At 37.5% G+C, this 20978-nt stretch overlaps 2 protein-coding genes across 3 annotated transcripts in view; one reads left to right on the forward strand and one right to left on the reverse strand.

Annotated features, from left to right (window-relative positions):
- Window positions 1–3914: 3914 nt before the first annotated feature.
- Window positions 3915–6816, reverse strand: LOC135689945 (uncharacterized). Its single transcript, XM_065207314.2, has one exon. It carries the CDS (start codon window positions 5929–5931, stop codon window positions 4798–4800), a length of 1134 nt encoding a protein of 377 aa, XP_065063386.2. The 5' UTR covers window positions 5932–6816; the 3' UTR covers window positions 3915–4797.
- Window positions 6817–14548: 7732 nt separating this feature from the next.
- Window positions 14549–20978, forward strand: part of LOC135689941 (disks large homolog 5) — a 42442-nt gene continuing 36012 nt past the window's right edge. Inside the window, exon 1 of one of the 2 annotated variants that reach the window (XM_065207305.2) lies at window positions 14549–15002. In XM_065207305.2, the coding sequence (XP_065063377.2) occupies window positions 14705–15002 (298 nt within the window). In that variant the 5' untranslated portion in view covers window positions 14549–14704. The remainder of the gene's footprint in view (window positions 15003–20978) is intronic. The other variant, XM_065207306.2, reaches the window with a different exon arrangement.

Genomic DNA, 20978 nt, shown 5'->3' on the forward strand with positions numbered 1-20978 from the left:
TGCTTGCGCTGTTAATAGCAAATCAATATGGCTGTCATGCCACAATCGCAATGGCTATTCATTGTACAATAATTGGTTTGATTCTCAAGATGTTTAACGACTTTGTTTTTAAACCGACGACAACGATATTTCACACGGTGCTTTACCGGATCTAACACGATTGTTTCAAAGGTAACGTACTAAGACCATTGGCATGCTATTCAGGGAACATCTACACCCCGTTTACACTATCCGGATCGGATCCAAAAGGGTATGGATAGGCCTATCCACGACAACAGAAGCATTTTCATAAGTAACTGTAACTTCTTGCAGACAATATAATAACAACATGTCAGATTTTTATTGATCTTTGTTTACATCTAAAAGTATATGGGAATGCCTGGAAGAACTTCATCTTATGGCTTGCAAGTCATCCCTAGGTGTGAAAGGCTCTACAACATCTCCTGGGGTTTATGCGGAGTTGGGACGTTGTTCGTTGCTTGAACATAGACATATTAGAAATTAGAAAGAACTGATGCATGCAAGCTTTTATGAGTACATTTGAATAATCATCTAACTTGGGATAACCATATAAAGGTCATTACCGGCTCTTGCTACGGTACGCGAGCTATTCTGAAGAAGTTAAAGAAAATGGCCCCCTTTAATGTTCAGAAACAGCTGGCAGAGTCACTCATCCTCTCAGAGATTGACTATGGTGACCAGCAAAAACGCTTGCAGAAAATGCAATTTGCTGCTGCATCTTTTGTAACTGGCAAATATGTAAGCGATTCTGCAATGATTTTAAAATTGGGATGGTTGCCAATAAAAGAACGAAGGGAGCTAAATCTGCATTCAAAGCGATTAATGGTAAGTCCTGGCCAACATACTTGCCTCTAGACAAGAAAAATTTACCAGAGAGCTTCGATAAAGCAGAGCCAAAACACTAATAATACCGAAAGAAACCGGAGCCTTCCAGGATAATGCAGCAAGACTCTTCAATTCTTTGCCAGAAAACATATTCTTTTCAGGACAATATTTCTTTATCAAGGGCAATATTTTACTTATTATTTAACAGAGAAAAGCTATGCTATGTGGATCTGTTAACATCCATTATTATTATTATTATTATTTTGCTGGCTGTAAAACATATCTGGAACAAGGCCGATACACCTGTACCCTGGGTACCAGACTCACTATATATAAAATAAAATAGAGAGTCTGGTCTAGTGCGCCCCATTCTCGTTCTGGTGTGCTTATATTAACCAATCAGGAGCGAGTGTACAGATTTCTGTACGTTCAAAGGTCACAGCGAAACAATAAACTTAGCTCTGGTGTAAAACATTGAACAGAACACAACATAAATAAATGCTAGCGACTGTAACGATTTAGTTTGAAGATGCTGTTAAAACTGTACTCAAAGAATATTTTCCGCATGTTGTTGAACTTAACACAGAACAACATTGAAAGCCTTGTTTGTAGAGAGAAGAGACACCTTCGCCATATTGCCAACTGACTTTGGAAAGTCTCTGATATTTCAGGCAGTGTCTCTCATTGCAAAGAAATTAGGCCTTGTAGTGAAATGCAGTAAATAAGAAACACCGCAAGGCGCCGAGAACAAACAACAACAAACACAAGTAAATCAGTTATGGCTAATATTTCCCCCGGCATACGGGGCTTCGCTTGTCATATTGGCCATATTTGCTGTGGCGAACTTCCAACGTGGTGATTCTAACCGCCGCGGTGTGCAAGCGCGCTGCCTTCACAGTGAGGAAGTAGACTGAAAGTACACACAATCTATGTGGAAAATTACAAAAGATTTTAACAATGATTAACATTTAATTACTGCATTGTGCTAACTTTAATTTCATGCTTCGCATATGCTTTTTGCTGCCGAGGCGTTTTACACCTGATTTGATTGGAATCTTGAGGCAGAAAAGTCTGTTATCACTGTATTAATAATGTCAACTTTACAGAACTATATAAAATACATTGGCTTTAAGATTTCCCAAAACTCCTCCGACTACTGAGTATCTTTGTTATTTATCCGACAGTCTTGTTTCACAGGCCTAGTCTGTTAAATAGACTTCAGTTCTTTCAAGTAAGTTCACCAGAACGAGAATGGGGCGCACTAGACCAGACTCTCTATTATTTTATATAGTGAGTCTGGTACCCAGGGTAATACACCTGGAGACATAACTCTATCCTAAACTTTCTAGCTACGTCGCTAAAAGCTGTCAATGCCATCCATCTACGCTGATATACCTGGCTTTCTTTCATCATCAATCATAACTGGAGAAAACCTTCGCCCAGATCTTCTCTTGAGAACTAACAACAATTGCCTCTACATCTTAAAGCTTACTGTTGGCTTCGAATCCAATCTTGAGACTAATGCAACAAGAAAACACAGCAAGTATGCTCCTCTCTTATCTGGTTTACAGCGGCAGTTCAAATGTGTCTCCTTTGTTAATCTTTCTATGAGCTCTCTTGGCATCTTCGGCAATTCCTGCAATTCATTCTTCAAAATATGTGACTCTCTCTCCATCGATCAGCAACGTATTACATATTTTGTTGCAAAAATAAGCCATGGAAAATAATCCGGAATTACATCCTTCTTAACTTTAGTTGTTTTATTTTTTTTTCTCAGTTTTTCCTTTTACCTTACGATTGTTAAAGTTTTTACTTGTAAAACCAGGCTAGCCAATTGCAAATTACCTTGTAATAGTGAGATTTGTAATTGTAGTTTAAGTTGAATTGAAAATGAAATGTTTCCATTATTATTATTATTATTATTATTATTATTATCATTATTATTATTATTATTATTATTATTATTCTCCAATCCGTCCCACTAAAAATCTTCACATCTTGCCTCCGAGATTCTGTATTTGATTTTCTCAAACAAAATGGTTTCATAGAACATCAAATTCAAAAAGGTTTTACCCATCAGATATCGGGTACACTAGGACATACTGCGATGATGAGCCATATAATCGACAAAGCTCGAATAAAACAACGGTCTCTAGTCATAGCATTATTGGATCTAAAAAATGCCTTTGGAGAGGTTCATCACAATCTAATCAAATCTGTTCTGTCTTATTACCACGTACCAGAAAACATCCAGTCTCTGATTTCAAGTCTCTACATAAATTTTAAAACCTCTATTATCACAGATAAATTTGTTACCCCTGCTATTCCTGTTAAACGTGGAGTTCTTCAAGGTGATTGCCTCAGTCCCCTTCTATTTACCATGTGCTTTAACACTTTCATTCAATACATAAAGGCAGAAAAATTCAAACAACTTGGTTTCTCTCCCCATAGCCAACCAGACTGTATGTTTACCCCAGAGCACTGGTTTCAGTTTGCAGACGATGCTGCAGTCATTACAAACGGGGAGAAAGAAAACCAGCTACTCTTAAACTGCTTTACAAGATGGTGTCAATGGTCTAACATGATTATAATAGTAGACAAATGCACAACCTTTGGTATTAAAAAATTCTCAACACGCTCCCTACAATATCAGCCAAAGCTCTTCATCAATAATGAAATGGTCCCTCCTGTCATAACTGGAGAGTCTTTTAAGTATCTTGGGCGTCACTTCGACTTCAATATGAGCAACCAAGAACATATTTCTAAGCTCAGCTCCATCTTCACAGAACTCCTAACGCAAATTGATTCTTTACCTCTCCATCCAAAGAATAAGCTGCTTCTTTATAACAGCTATCTTCTCTCACAAGTTTCGTGGCACCTCACAGTAGCCGATCTATCAAAAACCTGGATCGTCGAAAACCTTGATAACCAAGTTTCTGCATTTATCCGCCGTTGGCTCGATTTACCCATAAGTGCTACTTTAAGTGGCATTATTCTGTCAAAAACCAGTCCGGTCTTAACTTGATTCTTCCTTCTGTTAAATCCATGCAGTGTCAAACTGTTTGTCGTAATGCACTGAAATCCTCACCCAACAAAAACATCCAATCTTTGTGGAAAAATACCAGCCAGAGCATGAGCATCCAATATGATGTTTACAGGAATACTAGAGAAGTATTGAAGGCTGTTAGATCAGAACATAAAGAGCGCCTTCAGAACCATCTTGTATCTCAAGGTACCGTTCTTTCCTTCATCTTTGACCACTCTCTTCCTATAGCCTCTAAAATATGGACCACGGTTCAAAGCAACATGCCCAAGAACATTTACTGTTTTACTATCAAATATCTTAGCAACTCCCTTGCCACGCGAAAAAACCTATCTTAATGGAACATTACTCAGTCGTCCGATTGCTCTTTTTGCCATATGCCAGAAACGTTACTTCACATTGTTGCAGGCTGCAAAACATACCTCGAAGAAGGCCGTTACACATGGCGCCATAACTCTGCATTGAACTTCCTAGCACAACCTTTAAAAGCTATACCTAATTGCTCTCTTTACGCAGACCTTTCAGGTTATCTCTCACCCTCTATCATAACAGGAGACTCTTTCCGTCCTGATCTACTTCTAGTCACTTCTGACCATCGGCTATTCATACTCGAGCTTACAGTAGGATACGAAACTAACTTGGATGTTAATGCTAACCGCAAAAGAGAGAAATACTCGAATCTCATTCACAGCCTAAGCTCAGCCTATTCTTCTATCATGTTTGTTAATCTTTCTATCAGTTCCCTAGGTATCTTTGGTCTCTCTTGCTCCTCTTTCATCGACATGTGCAACGCTCTAGATATCAGCGAGAATCATCTCCGCTTCATGATCTCCAAATTATCCAACTTAACTATCCGTACTACTTATTACATTTTTTGCCGCAGAAATAAATCTTGGAATAATCCGCGGTCATGTTGACAATGCCCTTCTCAGGACATGAGCTGTGCCAGTCAAAACAATTTTTTGGATTTCCTTTAATGATGGCTCGCCAGGGATCTTGCTGATGTGATTCTCTGCGCCTTTCTTTATCATTCCCAATGCACCCACTATCACAGGTACAGTGGTAGCTTTTAATTTCCACATTTTTTGGATTTCAATTTCAAGGTCTTTGTACTTGCTCAGCTTATCGAATTCTTTACTTGATATATTTCTGTCTGTTGGTATAATCATGTCAATAAGGAGACAAGTTTCTTCATTCCTGTCTTTTATTATGATGTCTGGCCGGTTAGCATTGATGGTTCTGTCAGTGTAAACAGGGAAGTCCCAAAGGATCGAAACATTGTCACGCTCAACAACTGGGTCTGGGTGATGTTCATACCAGTGTTTTGGGGTTTCAATACCAAAGTGATGGCAAATCTTCCAATGCAAGCATTGTCCAACTCGATCATGCCTAGCCTTGTATTCGTTAGGGGCAAGTACAGCACATCCTGATACAAGATGGTCAATTGTCTCACACTGTTCATTGCAATATCTGCATTTGGGGTCTGCTCCATTTTTCAATATGTTGGCTTGGTAGTTTCTTGTGGACAGTGTTTGATCTTGTGCTGCAAGAAGGAAACCTTCAGTCTCTGCTTTCAGTCCTGCACTTCGGAGCCACTGATGGGTGTGAGTCTGGTCTACATTAGCATCTTTACTCCGAAGAACATACTTTCCATGTAGAGATTTTTGTTCCCATTTCTCTTGCAACATCTTTTGGCCCACAGCCTTTACCTTCACCTTTAACTTCTTAGCTTCTTTTGTTGCTTCTTCTAGTTCTCCTTGCCTTTCATTGTTTTCTACTTTTAATTCCCGTTCGAAGTTCCTTGATTCTTTCACAATAGAGTGCAACTTTTTCTGATTTTCATGGTCCTTGACAAGTTGCAACATCCAGTCTTTTGTTGTTTCCAGGTATTTCATAAGTCCTATTGTTGACGTTTTATAGCTTAGTTCCAGTTGTATCATGCCTCTTCCACCCTGTCTTCTCGGAAGATACAGACGATCAACGTCTGCTTTGGGATGGTGCATCCTGTTGCATGTCAAAATTTTCCTTATCTTTGTATCCATTTTCTTAATTTCTGTCGAATTCCAGTTGATTACATTAAAACTATATGTCACAACAGGTATCGCTAATGAGTTTATTGCTATAATCCTGTTCTGTGAGTTTAGTTCTGTTTTTAGGACAGCCCTTACTCACCTGTAACACTCCTTCCTTATCTTTTCTTTCATGGTTGCATGTTGAATACCATGACCCTAAATATAAGCAGCTTGGTTTCTCCCCCCATGATGGTAATGACCGTATGTTTCAGCCAGTACACTGGTTTCAGTTTGCTGATGATGCTGCTGTTGTTACCAGTGGAGAAAAGGAGAACCAACTCTTATTAAACTGCTTTAAAAGATGGTGCCAATGGGCAAACTTCATTGTCAGGGTTGACAAATGTGTTACCTTTGGTGTCAAGAAACACTTTACGCGATCCCTCCAATTTCAACCGAAACTTTTCATCTGTAACCAGATAGTACCTGCTGTCAAAAATGGCGATTTCTTTAAGTATCTTGGTCGTTTCTTTGATTTTGAAATGAGCAACCAAGATCATAAATCTAAACTCGTTTCTCTTTTTTCTACTCTTATGAAGGATATTGACGACTTACCTCTCCATCCTAAAAACAAACTGCTATTATACCATCGTTATGTCCTGTCTAAAGTTTCATGGCATGTTACTGTTGCAGATCTACCAAAGACCTGGGTTGTCCAAAACCTGGACAATCTTGTTTCCAGTGGCTTGATCTTCCTGTTTCTGCTACCTTGAGTGAAATAATCCTCTCAAAAAATCAGTTTGGCCTAAATCTACAACTGCCTTCTATCAAATTTACGCAATGCCAAACTGTCTGTCGCAATGCCCTAAAATCTTCTCCTAACATTGACATTCAACCCTTTGGAAAAACACCAGTCATGGCACGAACCTACAGTACGGCATCTATCGTAATACTAAAGAGGTATTAAAGGCTGTCAAATCAGACAACAAAGAACGTCTCTCTCAAAACTTACCATCTCAGGGAGCTACAATTACCTTCCTACTGAAACATTCACTTGAAAAGCTGAGCGGTATTTGGTCAAGTACACAGAGCAATTTGCCTAGTAACATCTTTCACTTTACCATCATGTATCTTAACAACACTCTTCCAACACGTAAAAATCTGCTGAAATGGAACCTTAGTCAAACATCTGACTGTGAATTCTGTCTTCTTCCAGAAACACTTCTACACGTTGTTGCTGGATGCAAAGTGTACCTTGACCAAGGCCGCTAAACTTGGCGTCATAATTCTGCATTTAACTTTCTAGCCACTTCCTTCCAAGCAATAAATGGGTCTTCTCTCTACGCAGATTTACCAGGCTTTCTTTCCCCTTCTATCATAACTGGAGATCAGCTACGCCCTGACTTACTTCTCAAAACTAAGGAAAACTGTCTGTACGTTTTAGAGCTAACGATAGGCTTTGAAACAAATCTCAACTGCAACACTCTCCACTCTGTGGCAACCACTCTCAAAGGGAACAAAAGAAGAGATAACTAGAAGAAGCTCAAAAGGCTGCCGTCAACTTCCTTGTCGCTGTCTGACTCCATGACCGACTCATTTGAAGACAGCAGCTGATGTGAATAATATGCGGAAGAACGCCTTTCGCCGTAGTAGGAGCAAAAGCGCATTTGACAGTTGATATGTCCTCGTGGTGTGAAGATGACAGTCAACTGTAATCAACTATTGTCTTATCTGGGTGAAGATCCTTCTGGTGTTAAGGGTCTTTTTTTATATTTGTACTTTATGGACCTAGGTCTCAGGGTCTTAGGGTCCGGTTTTTACGGTATGCCGAAGTATATACTCTAGGTTCTTGACTACACTCATTTTTATAAGAACAATTTTATAAGAACACGAGCCTCAAAACTGGTCAAAAGTTAAGAACAAATTAAGAACAAGCCGAGGCTGAGCTTCTGCAAAATGCAATTTTGAACAACGTTTTCTCTCAAAATCGAGGAATTTTAGCGATGTGTGGGTGCTTTTTCGGTGAATATACAAATTTGTCAGCAACTTACGACTGTCTCACTCACTTTGTTGGCAAATGAGGCCTGAACATCTCCTTAGAGCGAAAAAGCTAGCAATTGCACTGCTCACACCCTCTTAATTAAGAACAAATTAAGAACAATCCAGCCTAAGATTTTCGAAAAAATTAAGAACAATCAGCCTGAACTTAAATTTTCTTAGTTCTTATTAAAAAAAAGAGTGTAGGTCTTTAAGACACTTCACGAATAAGTTGATCATTCTGCAAAAACAAGAGGGCAGTCAGAAAATTGTCACTAATGCTGGAATGTAAACATTCGAATGATTTAGAGAAGGGCGTCAGACACTCGGAAAGGGCCTAAGACCGCCGATGACTATAGTATTCTATTGATATTGAACAAAGTCGAAACAACTTCTACTCATAAACGTTGTCTCAAATGTTGAAGAGAACTAAGTTCGAATGTTTTTGCTTGTCGAAGATATGTGTAGAAGGGACCCTAGCAGCCCATCTCCGTGTGGGTAACAAAACCATCAATTTGTGTTTCCTTTGCAGCATTTCTTGGCAGGTCCTAGATTTCGTCGGGTACAAGATGACTCTCACTTATTCCCATGACAGGGATGTTACCACATGCCAATCTTGACAAAAACTGTTCGAGATCGTAAAGTCCACATATATTTTGATGTAACAACTTGATGCTACGAGAACTTGTAAAATCTTCCAAATTGCTGTGTTCTGTCGAAGATGGACCAGGATTCAAAGCTATATCACCACTAAGCAGCAAAATCATTTTCAGTGGGTCCCCCTCTCCTTAGTTTTCAATGAAGCTTCAGAGGAATGATAATGACATTATTTCGAGGACGAAATTCACATTTATCACTATAATTATCCTGTAATAAGAGCGACAAGAACCCGTAAATTAGTTAAATAAGTATATTAAAACAATATGTCACGTAACCTAAGAATAGTGTCTACCTTTGGTCCCTGTAGGTTCAAAGGTTCAAATATTTCGTCGCGTACAAGATGACACGATGATAAACGTTTTATTCTGCTAGTTCTTCTGGGGATGTGCAACCTGGTACCTTTTTCGTAGATTAAGTGGATGTTGTTATCTCACGTTGTGTGTTGTGTGTGCCTTCCATTTAGAAATGCGTTCTAGAACGTAAGTGTTGGAGTTGCAGCCAACGTTTAGAATGGTAGCATCGAAATTCAGTGCTTGTAATTCATGAAGTTGTTAAAACCTTTTAAATAGATTTTGAGATGACATGTCTTAGTTCTTAGTAAATGCCCGCACATCTGTCTAATTTTTGTCTGCAAGGCACAGGGTAGATCCTTGCCTTTTTTCTCCAAATGAAGATGTCATCAGTGTTTGCGGAAGAACAGAATTTAAGGGAAATTTGTCGTAGATTGCGGAAATCTGGCAATTTCTCAACGGATCAAGGGAATTCTGCACACTTGCCGGACGCAGGGGGCTAGATGCTTCCGATGGAGGGACTGTAGCGCCCTAGCCCTCCCCTGGCGCCACCACTGTATACATTCTATTGCCCAGTTGCCCTCTATCTGCTATTTTTGACCAGAAAGGACTTATTTCCACATTGTAAGGGCGTGTATGTTGAATAAAAAGTGTTTAGCATGAAACTGTCTTTCAGAATATGTACATATAATGTGGTTTTAGCGACATCAAAATTTGAACCCCTGCTGATCAGTGCGCCATATGGGATTTGCCCAAATAAGGAATTCCCAATGTCCAATTGATGGGGCTTTTTTCTGGTTATTCCCAGTATCGTATAGAACCTATGTGCCAAATTACAGCTTTTTATCATTTTTGTCCGGGTAAAATCGTAATTCAACAACATTATTTGGCACCATTTAAGCTCCCCAAGGCTGATTCGAATTACGATACAAAAATGTGTTTATAGACTGTGCTGCAAAAAACAGATAGATAAAGAGCCAAATTGACGATGAAATCAAAACCTTGTTATTATTTTTAATTAGTTTTTCCACAAATCTCGAACCTCAATATTAAGAGAAATAACTTTTTCAAAAAGGAATGTGCAATATCAATCTTGAATCATCACAGAAGCACCAATAAGCTTAGCACATTGTAAATATATTACAGATTAGTACATTTGTAGCAACAATTTGGCCAAAATGAAACAGGGCATGTACCACTTACTGTCCAATGCAAAGTCATCTCTATCAAATCATGAACTGTTACTAATACCATTAATAGTGTAAAAATCATATTTATCTGAGATACCCTCGTTGAATTTGTATTGTGCTAGCTTGTTTCAATTCAATTTGTTTTAGTGACTTAAACAGTAGCAATTGGAATCCTGATTCTTACCAAAGTTACACGATGTGTTGCTTAAGAATGTTTTGAGAAAGATTTCAGGTTCAGAATCACAAACTATGCAGACAATTTAGGCTCAGCAAAAATTAAAGAATCAATCTTAGACTGAAGTGTGTAAACCTCTATGCAGCGCATTTCCCCAGCTGGCATCTTAAAATAATATTTTGGATAACTTTTTAAGAGAACAAATATCTCGCAATTAATTTATATTCTTTGAAGGTAGAATCATCTCAGAATATGATATTTACACTATTGCAGTAGTTTTCTTTCAACAAGTTTGCTAGTTTTCTTGCAACACTATCATCATGGTAACTAACAAGATATTTGTTCGTGATGTAGCAACCTAACAATAAGGTAACGCAAGATTATCCATGTGTGTTTTGGAAAAGTACTTTAGGCCATAAAACGAGAAAAAATAAATTCAAAAATGATTTTAAAGCTAAAAATGGCATTCAAAATAAACGTTTGTTCAAAATTCGCAATATTGGTCTAAATAATAAGTTTTGCAAGATCTTAGAAAATGGGACATCTCAATGTCATGTATGATATACTTTTCAATACAGATCGTTTCGGCGTCATTCATTGCTTTTAAATAACAGGCTTTTTTATGTTTCTCAACTAGACAGTAGCACTGGAATGATACCTATATTAATTTACTAATGGTGCTAACCTTGAAAATTTGTGTTACTCGGACTAATCTGATTGTCTGAGAAAATCACCTCTTTTTAAAACGAATTGCAACCAACAGAGAGCATTGTGTCGAGAAGTGTAGTATGGTTATTTGTCAAGTGCCATTTTGCTAACTACCTTTTGCTTTTAAATGTTATTCATTACTTTTGTACAGGGGGAGGCCAAAGCATTTTTCAAAGTCATTTTTATATTCTGTAGAGCCAAAAAATTGTGGTTCAAATGTTCCCTCTTGGACACCTGGAGCGTGTCATAAAACGGTAAGCGTTTTCATGAAAGTATATCTCATTATGTGTTCCCAAGGAATCCTTTCCTGGACCACTCTTTTTCCTGCTCTATGTTAGTGAATTTGGCAAAAATTTCTCATTTCAAGTGGAAAGTTTTGCTGGTGATGACTCTCCTTTATGTTTAGAGCTCAGGGGCTCAGCCCCCTTGTTCACATTCAGAATTATTTTTGGAAGCTCAGCCCCCTTAATAAGTAAGTATATACTGGGTATCTCCCGTAAATCAACATTTTATTTTAGGCTTTGGATAGAGGCCAATGAAAGGCAGCTGAAAAGTCAGAAGCTCTTATTCCCAACAAATAGCCTCTTAAAAACTGTTCCCCATGGCTAGGAATTGAACAAAAGGAAGAAAATCGTGCGAGAGGTTTCACGTTCCAATGCAAGGCTGATTTAGAGAAGGGCGTCAGACAATCGGAAAGGGCCTAAGACCGTCGATGACTACAGTATTCTATTGATATTGAACAAAGTCGAAACAACTTCTACTCATAAACGTTGTCTCAAATGCTGAAGAGAACTAAGTTCGAATGTCCTTTATGTGGAATTACTGAATTTTTGTGAAGTGTTTTGCCTAGCGTGTCCACTCTCACTAAGGTGTACCCAGGCTAATCCGAAAGTCCTCCGAGAAGGGGTGGCTTTTTCTCATACTTAGGACAGTGAAATTTAGAAAAGGAATACCTTTTGGAATTTTGAAATATCATTGAAATGGAGTGTTTTCTAAAACCAATCTAAGCTAAGATTCCTCTTTGCTAACAATTTCTCAGCATAAGATCACATGTTTACATGTAATTTGTCAATGAATGTAATTATGAAACCCAAAGATTCTTCAAAAAGAGCATCACCTAAATTTTGATTCAAAACAACCTTTGAAAGGAAAGACTTTTGTCATATAAGGTAATTTGCAACTTATATAGAAATGGTGGCGGTTTGGTTTCACAATGTCTTCAATTTTCACTTATCTCCGTTCTAGACAAACCTGTTATTTTCCGCCTAGCTATCCTATACTGAATATGCCAGAGTATCACTTGAGACATATGCAGGCATTAATTTAAGGAATTTTCATCACTGCACAAAACAGCGTAAAACACAGATTTTCGGGGCCAATAGGGTGTGGCGAAGGGTGTGGCTAGGTTTTGATTGGACCCCTTTTGGACGGACCAACAATGTTTACATTGTTTTCAGGGACATTTTCAGTGTAATTTGGCCTAACTACAGCTACCACTTATTATCTTATCAGAACAGATCAAACCTGGCCAAAAGAAAACTATGGAGTCAATATAGTATTTATTTGTGAATGGTGGAAATAGAGTGGAATGCAATTACTGTGTTTGTAAGTTATTGATTGATCCTTAAAAGGCAAATCAACTGTTTCTAGCTGTTTATTTTCATAAAATGCTGTTTCGAGACACTTGATCTCTTATCATGTTACATATTTCAATGTTTTAAGAACTGTCCAAAGCACAGCCTTACTGAATATTACTTACTTTTTATGTAATATGATGTTTGTTTATATAATACAAATCCGTAACTGCTACTAATCTTTCAAAACTATACCTGGCTAGCTTTATGGATACCCAAACCAAAAAAAAATTTTATCCAAATATAAAACAAATATAGAAATGGTATTCACTCCAATTTTTGTGGCGTATTGTATTTCATACAAAAGAAGAGATGCAAGCCCCCATTTGATGGTGGTAGTGGCATTGGGTCTTTTTGGCCATGCAATGCAAGAAATCCAAATTTGTCGGAGGCCCTAGGATTATCCGACAAAGGAAGCTTACCAGAAAATTTTGTGACCACATTCCTTAGATTATTTTGAAACATATTTCAGAATATTTCTAGCAGTTTTTTTCTTGCAATCATTTTAAACATTTTGTTTTTTCAAGGCATGCTTATTATAAGACCCCACAGACCTCGGCTCATTCCTTGGAATCTTAGCAATAACAGGATTTATTGCACTATTCTTTTTATCTATTTTTTTTCCAGTATTATTTCTATTTTTTTTAAAAACACTTTTTGCATTATGAAGTGCATTTGTGATTAACTGTATATTATTTTTATTGTTAAAGCTGGTTTTAGTTGAGTTTCACACGTAGGTTGATTCTATTATCTCATTTGACTCTTGATTATAGTTTGTATTCATTTGTCTTTATTCTAAAAAAATCCAAATCAGTAGTATTTGGAGTATTTCAAAAGTGAAGTAATTCATCACTGCACATTTTTCAATTCATCACTGCACATTCTCGATTCATCATTGCACAAATTGGTCATCACTGCACCTTAAATTAATCCTTGGACATATGGGTGTTAACATGTATCAATTTCTACTTTTAACACAATTGTATGGTATTTGCTTCGTATGGTATTGCAATAAAAACTGACATAACCTAGCCTGCGATTTTTCGCAAAAAGCTGAGATAGCTCCTTTCCTTTTCAATAGTGCTTCTTACATTGAAGTCTCTGATAAAGCAGTTTTTAGTTCAATCTTATATTTATTTCAATTTGAATGGTTTTGATGATTTCATGTAAACTACAGAAACGGGCATATATTGATCACAAATGCAAGTTTATTGGGTGCGATCATGGGTGTGGGATATAGATGTTGCCCACAGCAAACTTCATTAATTTACAAGCTTGGGACACATGGTCGAAATCTGTTTTGACTTTGCAACAGCTTCGTTGCGTTAGCACGCCTTCCTATTGGCTACTTGACTTTGCGGAGTCATTCTCAGACAAAAACAAATGATACTTTGAGCTAGTTAGCATACGCCAAACTGTCCACCCGATTGTAGGTTCCACAAATGGTCTTCAATTAAACAGGAAAATAAATTCAAGATTCATATCCATTTTTGATTGTCAATTAACTCATCGCTTTTTTAAAGTTTTGTATTTGAAAGGCAAGGGGCGTTTTTATCAATGTGTTCCTCGGGGTGACCTGGGTGGACAAGTTTCTAGAAGGAAGCATCTCTACCCCTAGATTGCGTAAAGCTGTTTCGGGTCACAATGTTGAAATTTTGCTAATACATTGCCCTATCATATTGTCATTCAAAAGATAAAATTGTGTAGGGGGCCTCGTGTGTATATGGGTCTACGAAGAATTGAGGGCCTTGTGAAAGCAAGTGAACTAGATGGAAGAAGGTGAAAGTATTTCGTGAAAAACAGAATTTCAACATAGAGGATAACATGACTGTGTAGTGGAGAGTAGAAAATAGTGTGCTCTAAGGGGTTCTAAAAGGAAATTCACTTATTGAAAATAGGGGGCGCACATGCGCAGTAGAGGAAAGCAAGACTCAAGTGGCAACACAGAAGCAACCTTACACAACCTTAGACAAGACGCTATCGAGTATGATACTTAGGGCAGAGAGTCGTGGATATGGAAAATGAAATGGTGGAGGGTAAGATGACAGAGGCTGTGGCACTGAAAGGTTGATGAAATAATCATGTTTCTAATAAACAAAACAAGGCTGCGCTATGCTTAAGATGGATCAAGATTCTGGGAAAACGTCGAGGCTGCTACAGGAAAACATTAGGAGGTCGATATCTGCCGAGACGCTGCTCTCTTTGCTGCTTGGAGAGAAGATTTTGAAACAAGATGAGGTTGCCGATATCCAGACTGTCCCAATAGAGGGACGAGTAGATTTCCTGTTTAGCAAAGTTCAGATGAAGGGCAACGATGCTGTTAAAGTATTAATCGATATTTTGAATGCAAAATTCCCCCAGTCTTCTGGACGGACATCAAGAAAACTGGACCAATATAAACTGGGTGATGGTGAGTTCATTATTATGCTCAAATAACAATTACGTTAGGCCTATTTCTAATCTAAGCCACTGCATCTTCAAATGAGAATGTAAAACTTTGATTGCTAAAAAGCAGTAAACGTATCATTTCAAGAAAGACAAATCCAGTGTGGCTTTCTTGAAAGTAAACTCAAATTGTTCGCTTTAAAGTCCTCAAAGGGAAGTTTAAATTAAATCTGCGCTCTCTAACAAAGTAAAGTGTTGTTGTACAATAACAAAAATTTACCTTTTATAACAAAGCAGATAATAAACTTTACACTCATCTATGCTATTGTTTGAGTGACAGTACTATCACCATCTTCCCTGCCCAATAATACTTAACTAGGCAGCACTTTCATGCAATGCAAACTCCTTCAGTTTTTGCCAGAATTAAGAATCACCCTGTTCCACTTCATCAAATCATCCTCTTCATCATAAATTTACTCAGTTAATGGTTAAGGGTGCTTGGAAAAGCTTTGGAGCAACAATATTCAAAAAGTTAAAAGATAACAAATTATCAATTTAATCAGAATGTATTTAGGGTCGCTGGAGTATAGCATTTCAGTCACCAAAGGCAATTTTATGTTTTGGGAGAGGTTGGCAGCCAGGAAAGACACAGTTGGGGTAAAATTTTCATAAAACTATTTCTTAGACCGTCTCCTCTATATGCTCTTGGGGTGCTTTATTTTACATTGACATCACAATTTTACTTAAAATTATGTTGCAAATGCACAGGGTGTTTCAAAATATACACTTCGCCCCAGCCCAATGGCTGCCTAGCCCTTGTAGTTTGTTTATCACACCTTGATATAATTAATAGGTCAAATAAATTTCTTGGATACAGGAGAAACAAGTTAATATATGACATTGTCATTTATTTGGTAAACTTCATGAAATAAGTAATCACCAATGTTAAGAAAATTTCAGTTTGCATGCCTGATACAAATCTAATTTTGACCTAGTAAAATACAGCTTTCTTTGAAGCACACTCTCTTCATCATTTCCAAATGAAATCAAAATGAACTTGAATTAAAATTTCTTAATGAAACAGACTTGGACTTGAAACGGATCATTTGCAAAAATTATGCAGAAGAATAGATAAGGATTTTGTCAACTGAATCTTAAACAATCAAATGGCTTGAAGAAAGGTAACAGAAACAAAATATTGTGGCTGACATGCAATGTCATATAAATAGAATTGGAATCAAAAGCCAGAAATTATTATTAGCATTGTAGAGCAAATGAGATTGTAGAGTAGAAATTATTAGCACTGCAAAAGCAAAGTCCTCAACCTGTATGCCTGTTTGGCAAACAAAGTTGTGACATGTTTGACATATTGGGTTGAGCTGTAGCATAATACTGAAATATTATAATAAAGTATGTTGGTTGCCACATGGTGGGCTATGGGGGGGGGGGCAATAAAGCTCCTAATAATTTTCAAAACTATACTTTTTATCATACAAAAAGCAATCTTGCTTTTGACTCTTTGCATTTTTAGCCCCCCAACCCCTCCCCGTTAGTAATATGCTCCCCAGTTTCTGGATCTGGATCTTGAATATTTGCTAGAACTTTATCATAGTAAAAATAGGAATTAAATGTCTAAGCAAAATGTGCTCTCTGGTGTCTACTTAGTGTTGGGTTGTAAAGGTTATCTCTGTTGATAAATACAAAAAGAGGTTTTTAGAAAGTTTTAGGGGATGATTTAGCACAAACAACTGGCTTTAAAGACAACTGCAACTGCAGCTGCCTCAAACAAGGGAGAATATAATTTAGAAGCTGATTGTATTTTTATTTGGTATAGTTGTGTAAACATTCATTGGTTGGAAACGATGCTCCTGGGTTTCCCTTATCTGATTGGGCTTATTCCCTAAACTGGCATATCTAATCATAGTAGTAGTGATGTTTTCAGTAAGGTAGAATACAACCCCCTCTACTTAGGCACTGGATAGTAAAATAATAAAAACAGATTTAACATCCTTTTTAAATCAATTTGATAGCTCTTCCTTTCAAGGCAAATATATTGGTCTACGCAAACAATTCTTCTATTTATATATTAGGTTAAAAAGGCTTGCCAATTACTTTGTCAGTCAATAATAGCTAGATATAAAGAAATACATATTTTATAATCATTTGAATAAGAATTGTTCTTTTTCAATGTTGTGGTTTGCCAGTGATATGATAAACATGGATTAGAAAGGATTTTAGTAGGGTGTTTTAAAAGTTATTTGTACATCAGTTTTGAAAGCTTACAGTTATATCCATGGAGGTCAATTGTCCTGATTTCAAAGCCACTTAGTTGGTTTCTTGGATATTTAGTGGTTTCTGATTTGCTCTAGACCTCAAGATGATTTCTGATTTGCTCTACATTGCTGATTTGACCAAAATATGTTACCACCAGCCTGAGCAAGTTCTTTATAGTAAGAATTCTACCAAACTTGAGGATAGGCTGAGTGAAGTCAGCAACTTTTGTGTTATTCAGACAACAGGAAAAATTGAAAACACCTTTTTCAGTTTGATCTATGTCAAAGCATTTGAATAGGAATTATCTAAGTAGTGATTTTTATGGTGGTTACTATTTACACACAAAGTACAGTTGATACATGCTTCCGTGAATTGATTATGGGAGCTAGACATTGTTTTTTGCACTCAGCTTGTACAAGCGTGTTGGTTGTAATTGCTGGACTGCTTTTACCATTATTTGCCCTCCTGCACTACAGGCACTGCAATGATCATAAACCAGACATGGGTTGCTGGGGAATTAGGACGTTAAACAAACCACTACACCCAAACGTCCCAGAAGTTCATTGTTATAGAAATGGCCTAAGAAATTTTTAAAATCACGGATTTCACGTTATAGAAATTCAAACTGTACTTTCCAGTTACTAGAGAGCAATGAATACCTTTTACTCATTGCTGGTGATGTACACCCAAACCCGGGAGCTGTTCAGTGTCCTTGCTCTGTTTGCCATAGAGAAGTTGCAAAACACACTGAGCATTAACCTGCAATGGATGTGCCCAGCTTTGCCATATAAGCAAAAAACTGTGGCCATGTATCAGTAACTGAACACAAATGGCTGGAGAAAGTCAAAACTTGGTACTGCCCTACTTGTACTAACAAGCAAATCTTGGAATGTGAAGATTCATTACCCTTTACAGATTGCAGCAAACTGCAAGCATTTTTTCATTGTGCAGGTCAAACTAATGACAGTAGAGATGTCTGGGATGCAATGTTTAATGAAACGATTGATCAACAGTTTCCAACAATGGATAGGACATCAACAGAAACAGCAGAAGAAAGGCTCTTAGAATTGTGTAACAAGGACAATAGGGATGTGCTAATATGCCATCAAAATACAAACAGCATACAAAATAAAATAGAAGACCTAATAGAACTGAAGAAATCACTGAGTGCCCAAATTTTATTTATAACAGAGACAAAAATTGACAACAGCTACCCAGATGAACAATTCAAAATAGAGGGTTACAGAATTTTTAGGGAAGATGGAAAGAAGCGTGGAGGATGCATAATGGCATATGTAACAGAGCAAGTAATATCTAAGAAATTGTAAACTCCAAAATAATGCTATGAAAAATTTGAAGTTCTTGCATGTAGCATAGAGCTACCTGGAGTCAAGTTAATTGTTCTTTGCCTTTACAGACCACCAAAAGCTATTGGAAAGGAACACTTACTTCAAGTTGAGAAAGAGATAAATGACATTGTAGGCTGGGCAGCAATGCAAGGAAACAAATTGGTAGTCCTTGGGGATTTAAATCTAGTAGGCTACAACCAGAGAGTACAGAGGGAAAAATACTGATTGGATTAGAAGAGGTACATGATCTGCAAAACATTATCGAAAGGCCAACCAGAGTCACTGATAAAACACAAACATCAATTTATGTAATTCTCACAAATATTTTCAGATCATTTCCAGCTAAGTGGATAGCTCGACTCCGGTTTAAATGATCACTCATGACATTTGGCCTGATGAATACACGTATCAAACAGCATAAAAGGAAAATCATTACCTTCCGTAGTAAAATGAATCTGAACCATGAAGAACTCAAGAAAGATACTGAAGCCATGCCCTGGCAAGTGACAGAGACATTCGATTCAGTTGAAAATAAATGCCATTTTTTGGCATGAATTAGTTAGCCAAATCATTGATAAACACCCTACCATTAAAAAGGATGAGAGTAAGAGAGAAATTTGTACCTTACATGACTCTGGAGTGGAAAAAAGCAATCAGAAAAAAGAGAAGGTATGCAAAACAATATGGAAGGGAAAGAAATGAAGAAAACAAAAAACATAGAAATGAATGGGGGAGTAAAGCAACCCGAGAAAGGCGGTTAGCTTTAAAGGCATATTGGGGGAATATTATCAGAAAAGATGAAAAACAAACCAAGAGAATTCTTCAATGCATTTAGACCATTTATACAGTCCAATACAAAGGCTTCTAATACAAATGCTATCAGACTTAAAGTGAACAATGAAATTATAAGTGACCCGAAGCTAGTCTCCAAACAGTTCGTGACTTATTTTGCAGAAATGGGTCACATAGATGAAGTACAGCAGGAAGAAGCAGAGTCTCCTGGTGTGCATCCAAGTGTCACTGCAATAAAAGACACCGTTGATGTCAGTTGTGAATTGAAATTCTGTTTCCTGTCTCAAAAAAGTGTCGAAGATGCTCTGTCATCGCTAGACCCAATAAAAGCCACTGGATACGACGGAATAACTCCTAAATTTCTTAAAATGAATGCTGAACAACTAGCTCCATCTCTAACATCATTATATAACTCATGCATCACGCGAAAAAAGTGGCCCGTCGAGTGGAAAAAGGGAGAATGGGCACTAGTTCACAAGAAAGCAGATAAAGACGTCTATGAAAATTACAGGCCAATAACAGTTCTCCATGCAGTTGACAAAGTTTTTGAAAAGGCGCTCAGCGAGCAAGCTACACATTCATTTGGCAGCAAACTAAGCCCATGCTTGACAGCATACAAGAAGCAAAACAGCACAGAAACTTCGCTGCTGAGACTGATTGAGGATTGGAAATTCGCCCTGGACAATAAGCAGATAACAGCTATTCTTTCAACAGACATGAGCAAAGCCTTCAATTCTATGGTTCCAAGTCTCCTACTAGAAAAGCTTGAATCCTATGGCCTAGCCGAAGATTCTGCGAGATTAATAACATCCTACTTTGAGCAAAGACAGAATAGGGTCAAACTAGAAAATATAGGAAGCGAATGGAAGGAAACAACAAGAGGATGCCCACAAGGATCGGCACTTGGTCCCATGTTGTGGAATATTTTTCAAAATGACTTGGTCTTTAAAATAATGCACTGTCAGATAAGCATGTATGCCGGACGATCATCAGATCTATTATTCTGGAGAGAACGGTAATGAAGTTGAGATACGTTTGAATAAAGATATCAAGACGGCCTCACAATGATACAAGGACAATCATCTGAAAGCAAACAAAAACAAATACCAAGCGATGGTAATTCAAAATAGCAGGAAAAGCAATATAAAGATAAAAGTGATGGCTGATGAAAACAATGAAGCAGAGCAAACAAGATGTCTCAAGCTGCTTGGTGTTGAGGTTGACGATTAGCTGACTTTTGGCACTCATAGTAGCAGTTTGTGCAAAGTGAGTGAGAGAATAGGTGTCTTATCTAGATTTCGTAATATAATACCTACCAATGCGAAACTAACAAGCTACAAGTCAGCCATTCTCTCTCACTTAACATACTGCAGTACAGTCTGGCACTTCTGCAAAGTAGCAGATAAAAGAAAGATAGAGAGACTCCAAGAGAAAGCCCTTAGAGTTGTTTATAATGATAAGTCCACGCTATATGCACAACTCCTTATGAGAGCATCTCTCCAGAATAGACGACGTCAGGACATTGCCATACTTATGTATAAAGTTAAAAACGGCATAGCCCCACATTTTATAAAGGATTTGTTTGC

The sequence above is a fragment of the Rhopilema esculentum genome, chromosome 5, assembly GCF_057945365.1.
Source record: "Rhopilema esculentum isolate cy_ngs chromosome 5, ASM5794536v1, whole genome shotgun sequence".
NCBI lineage: Eukaryota > Metazoa > Cnidaria > Scyphozoa > Rhizostomeae > Rhizostomatidae > Rhopilema > Rhopilema esculentum.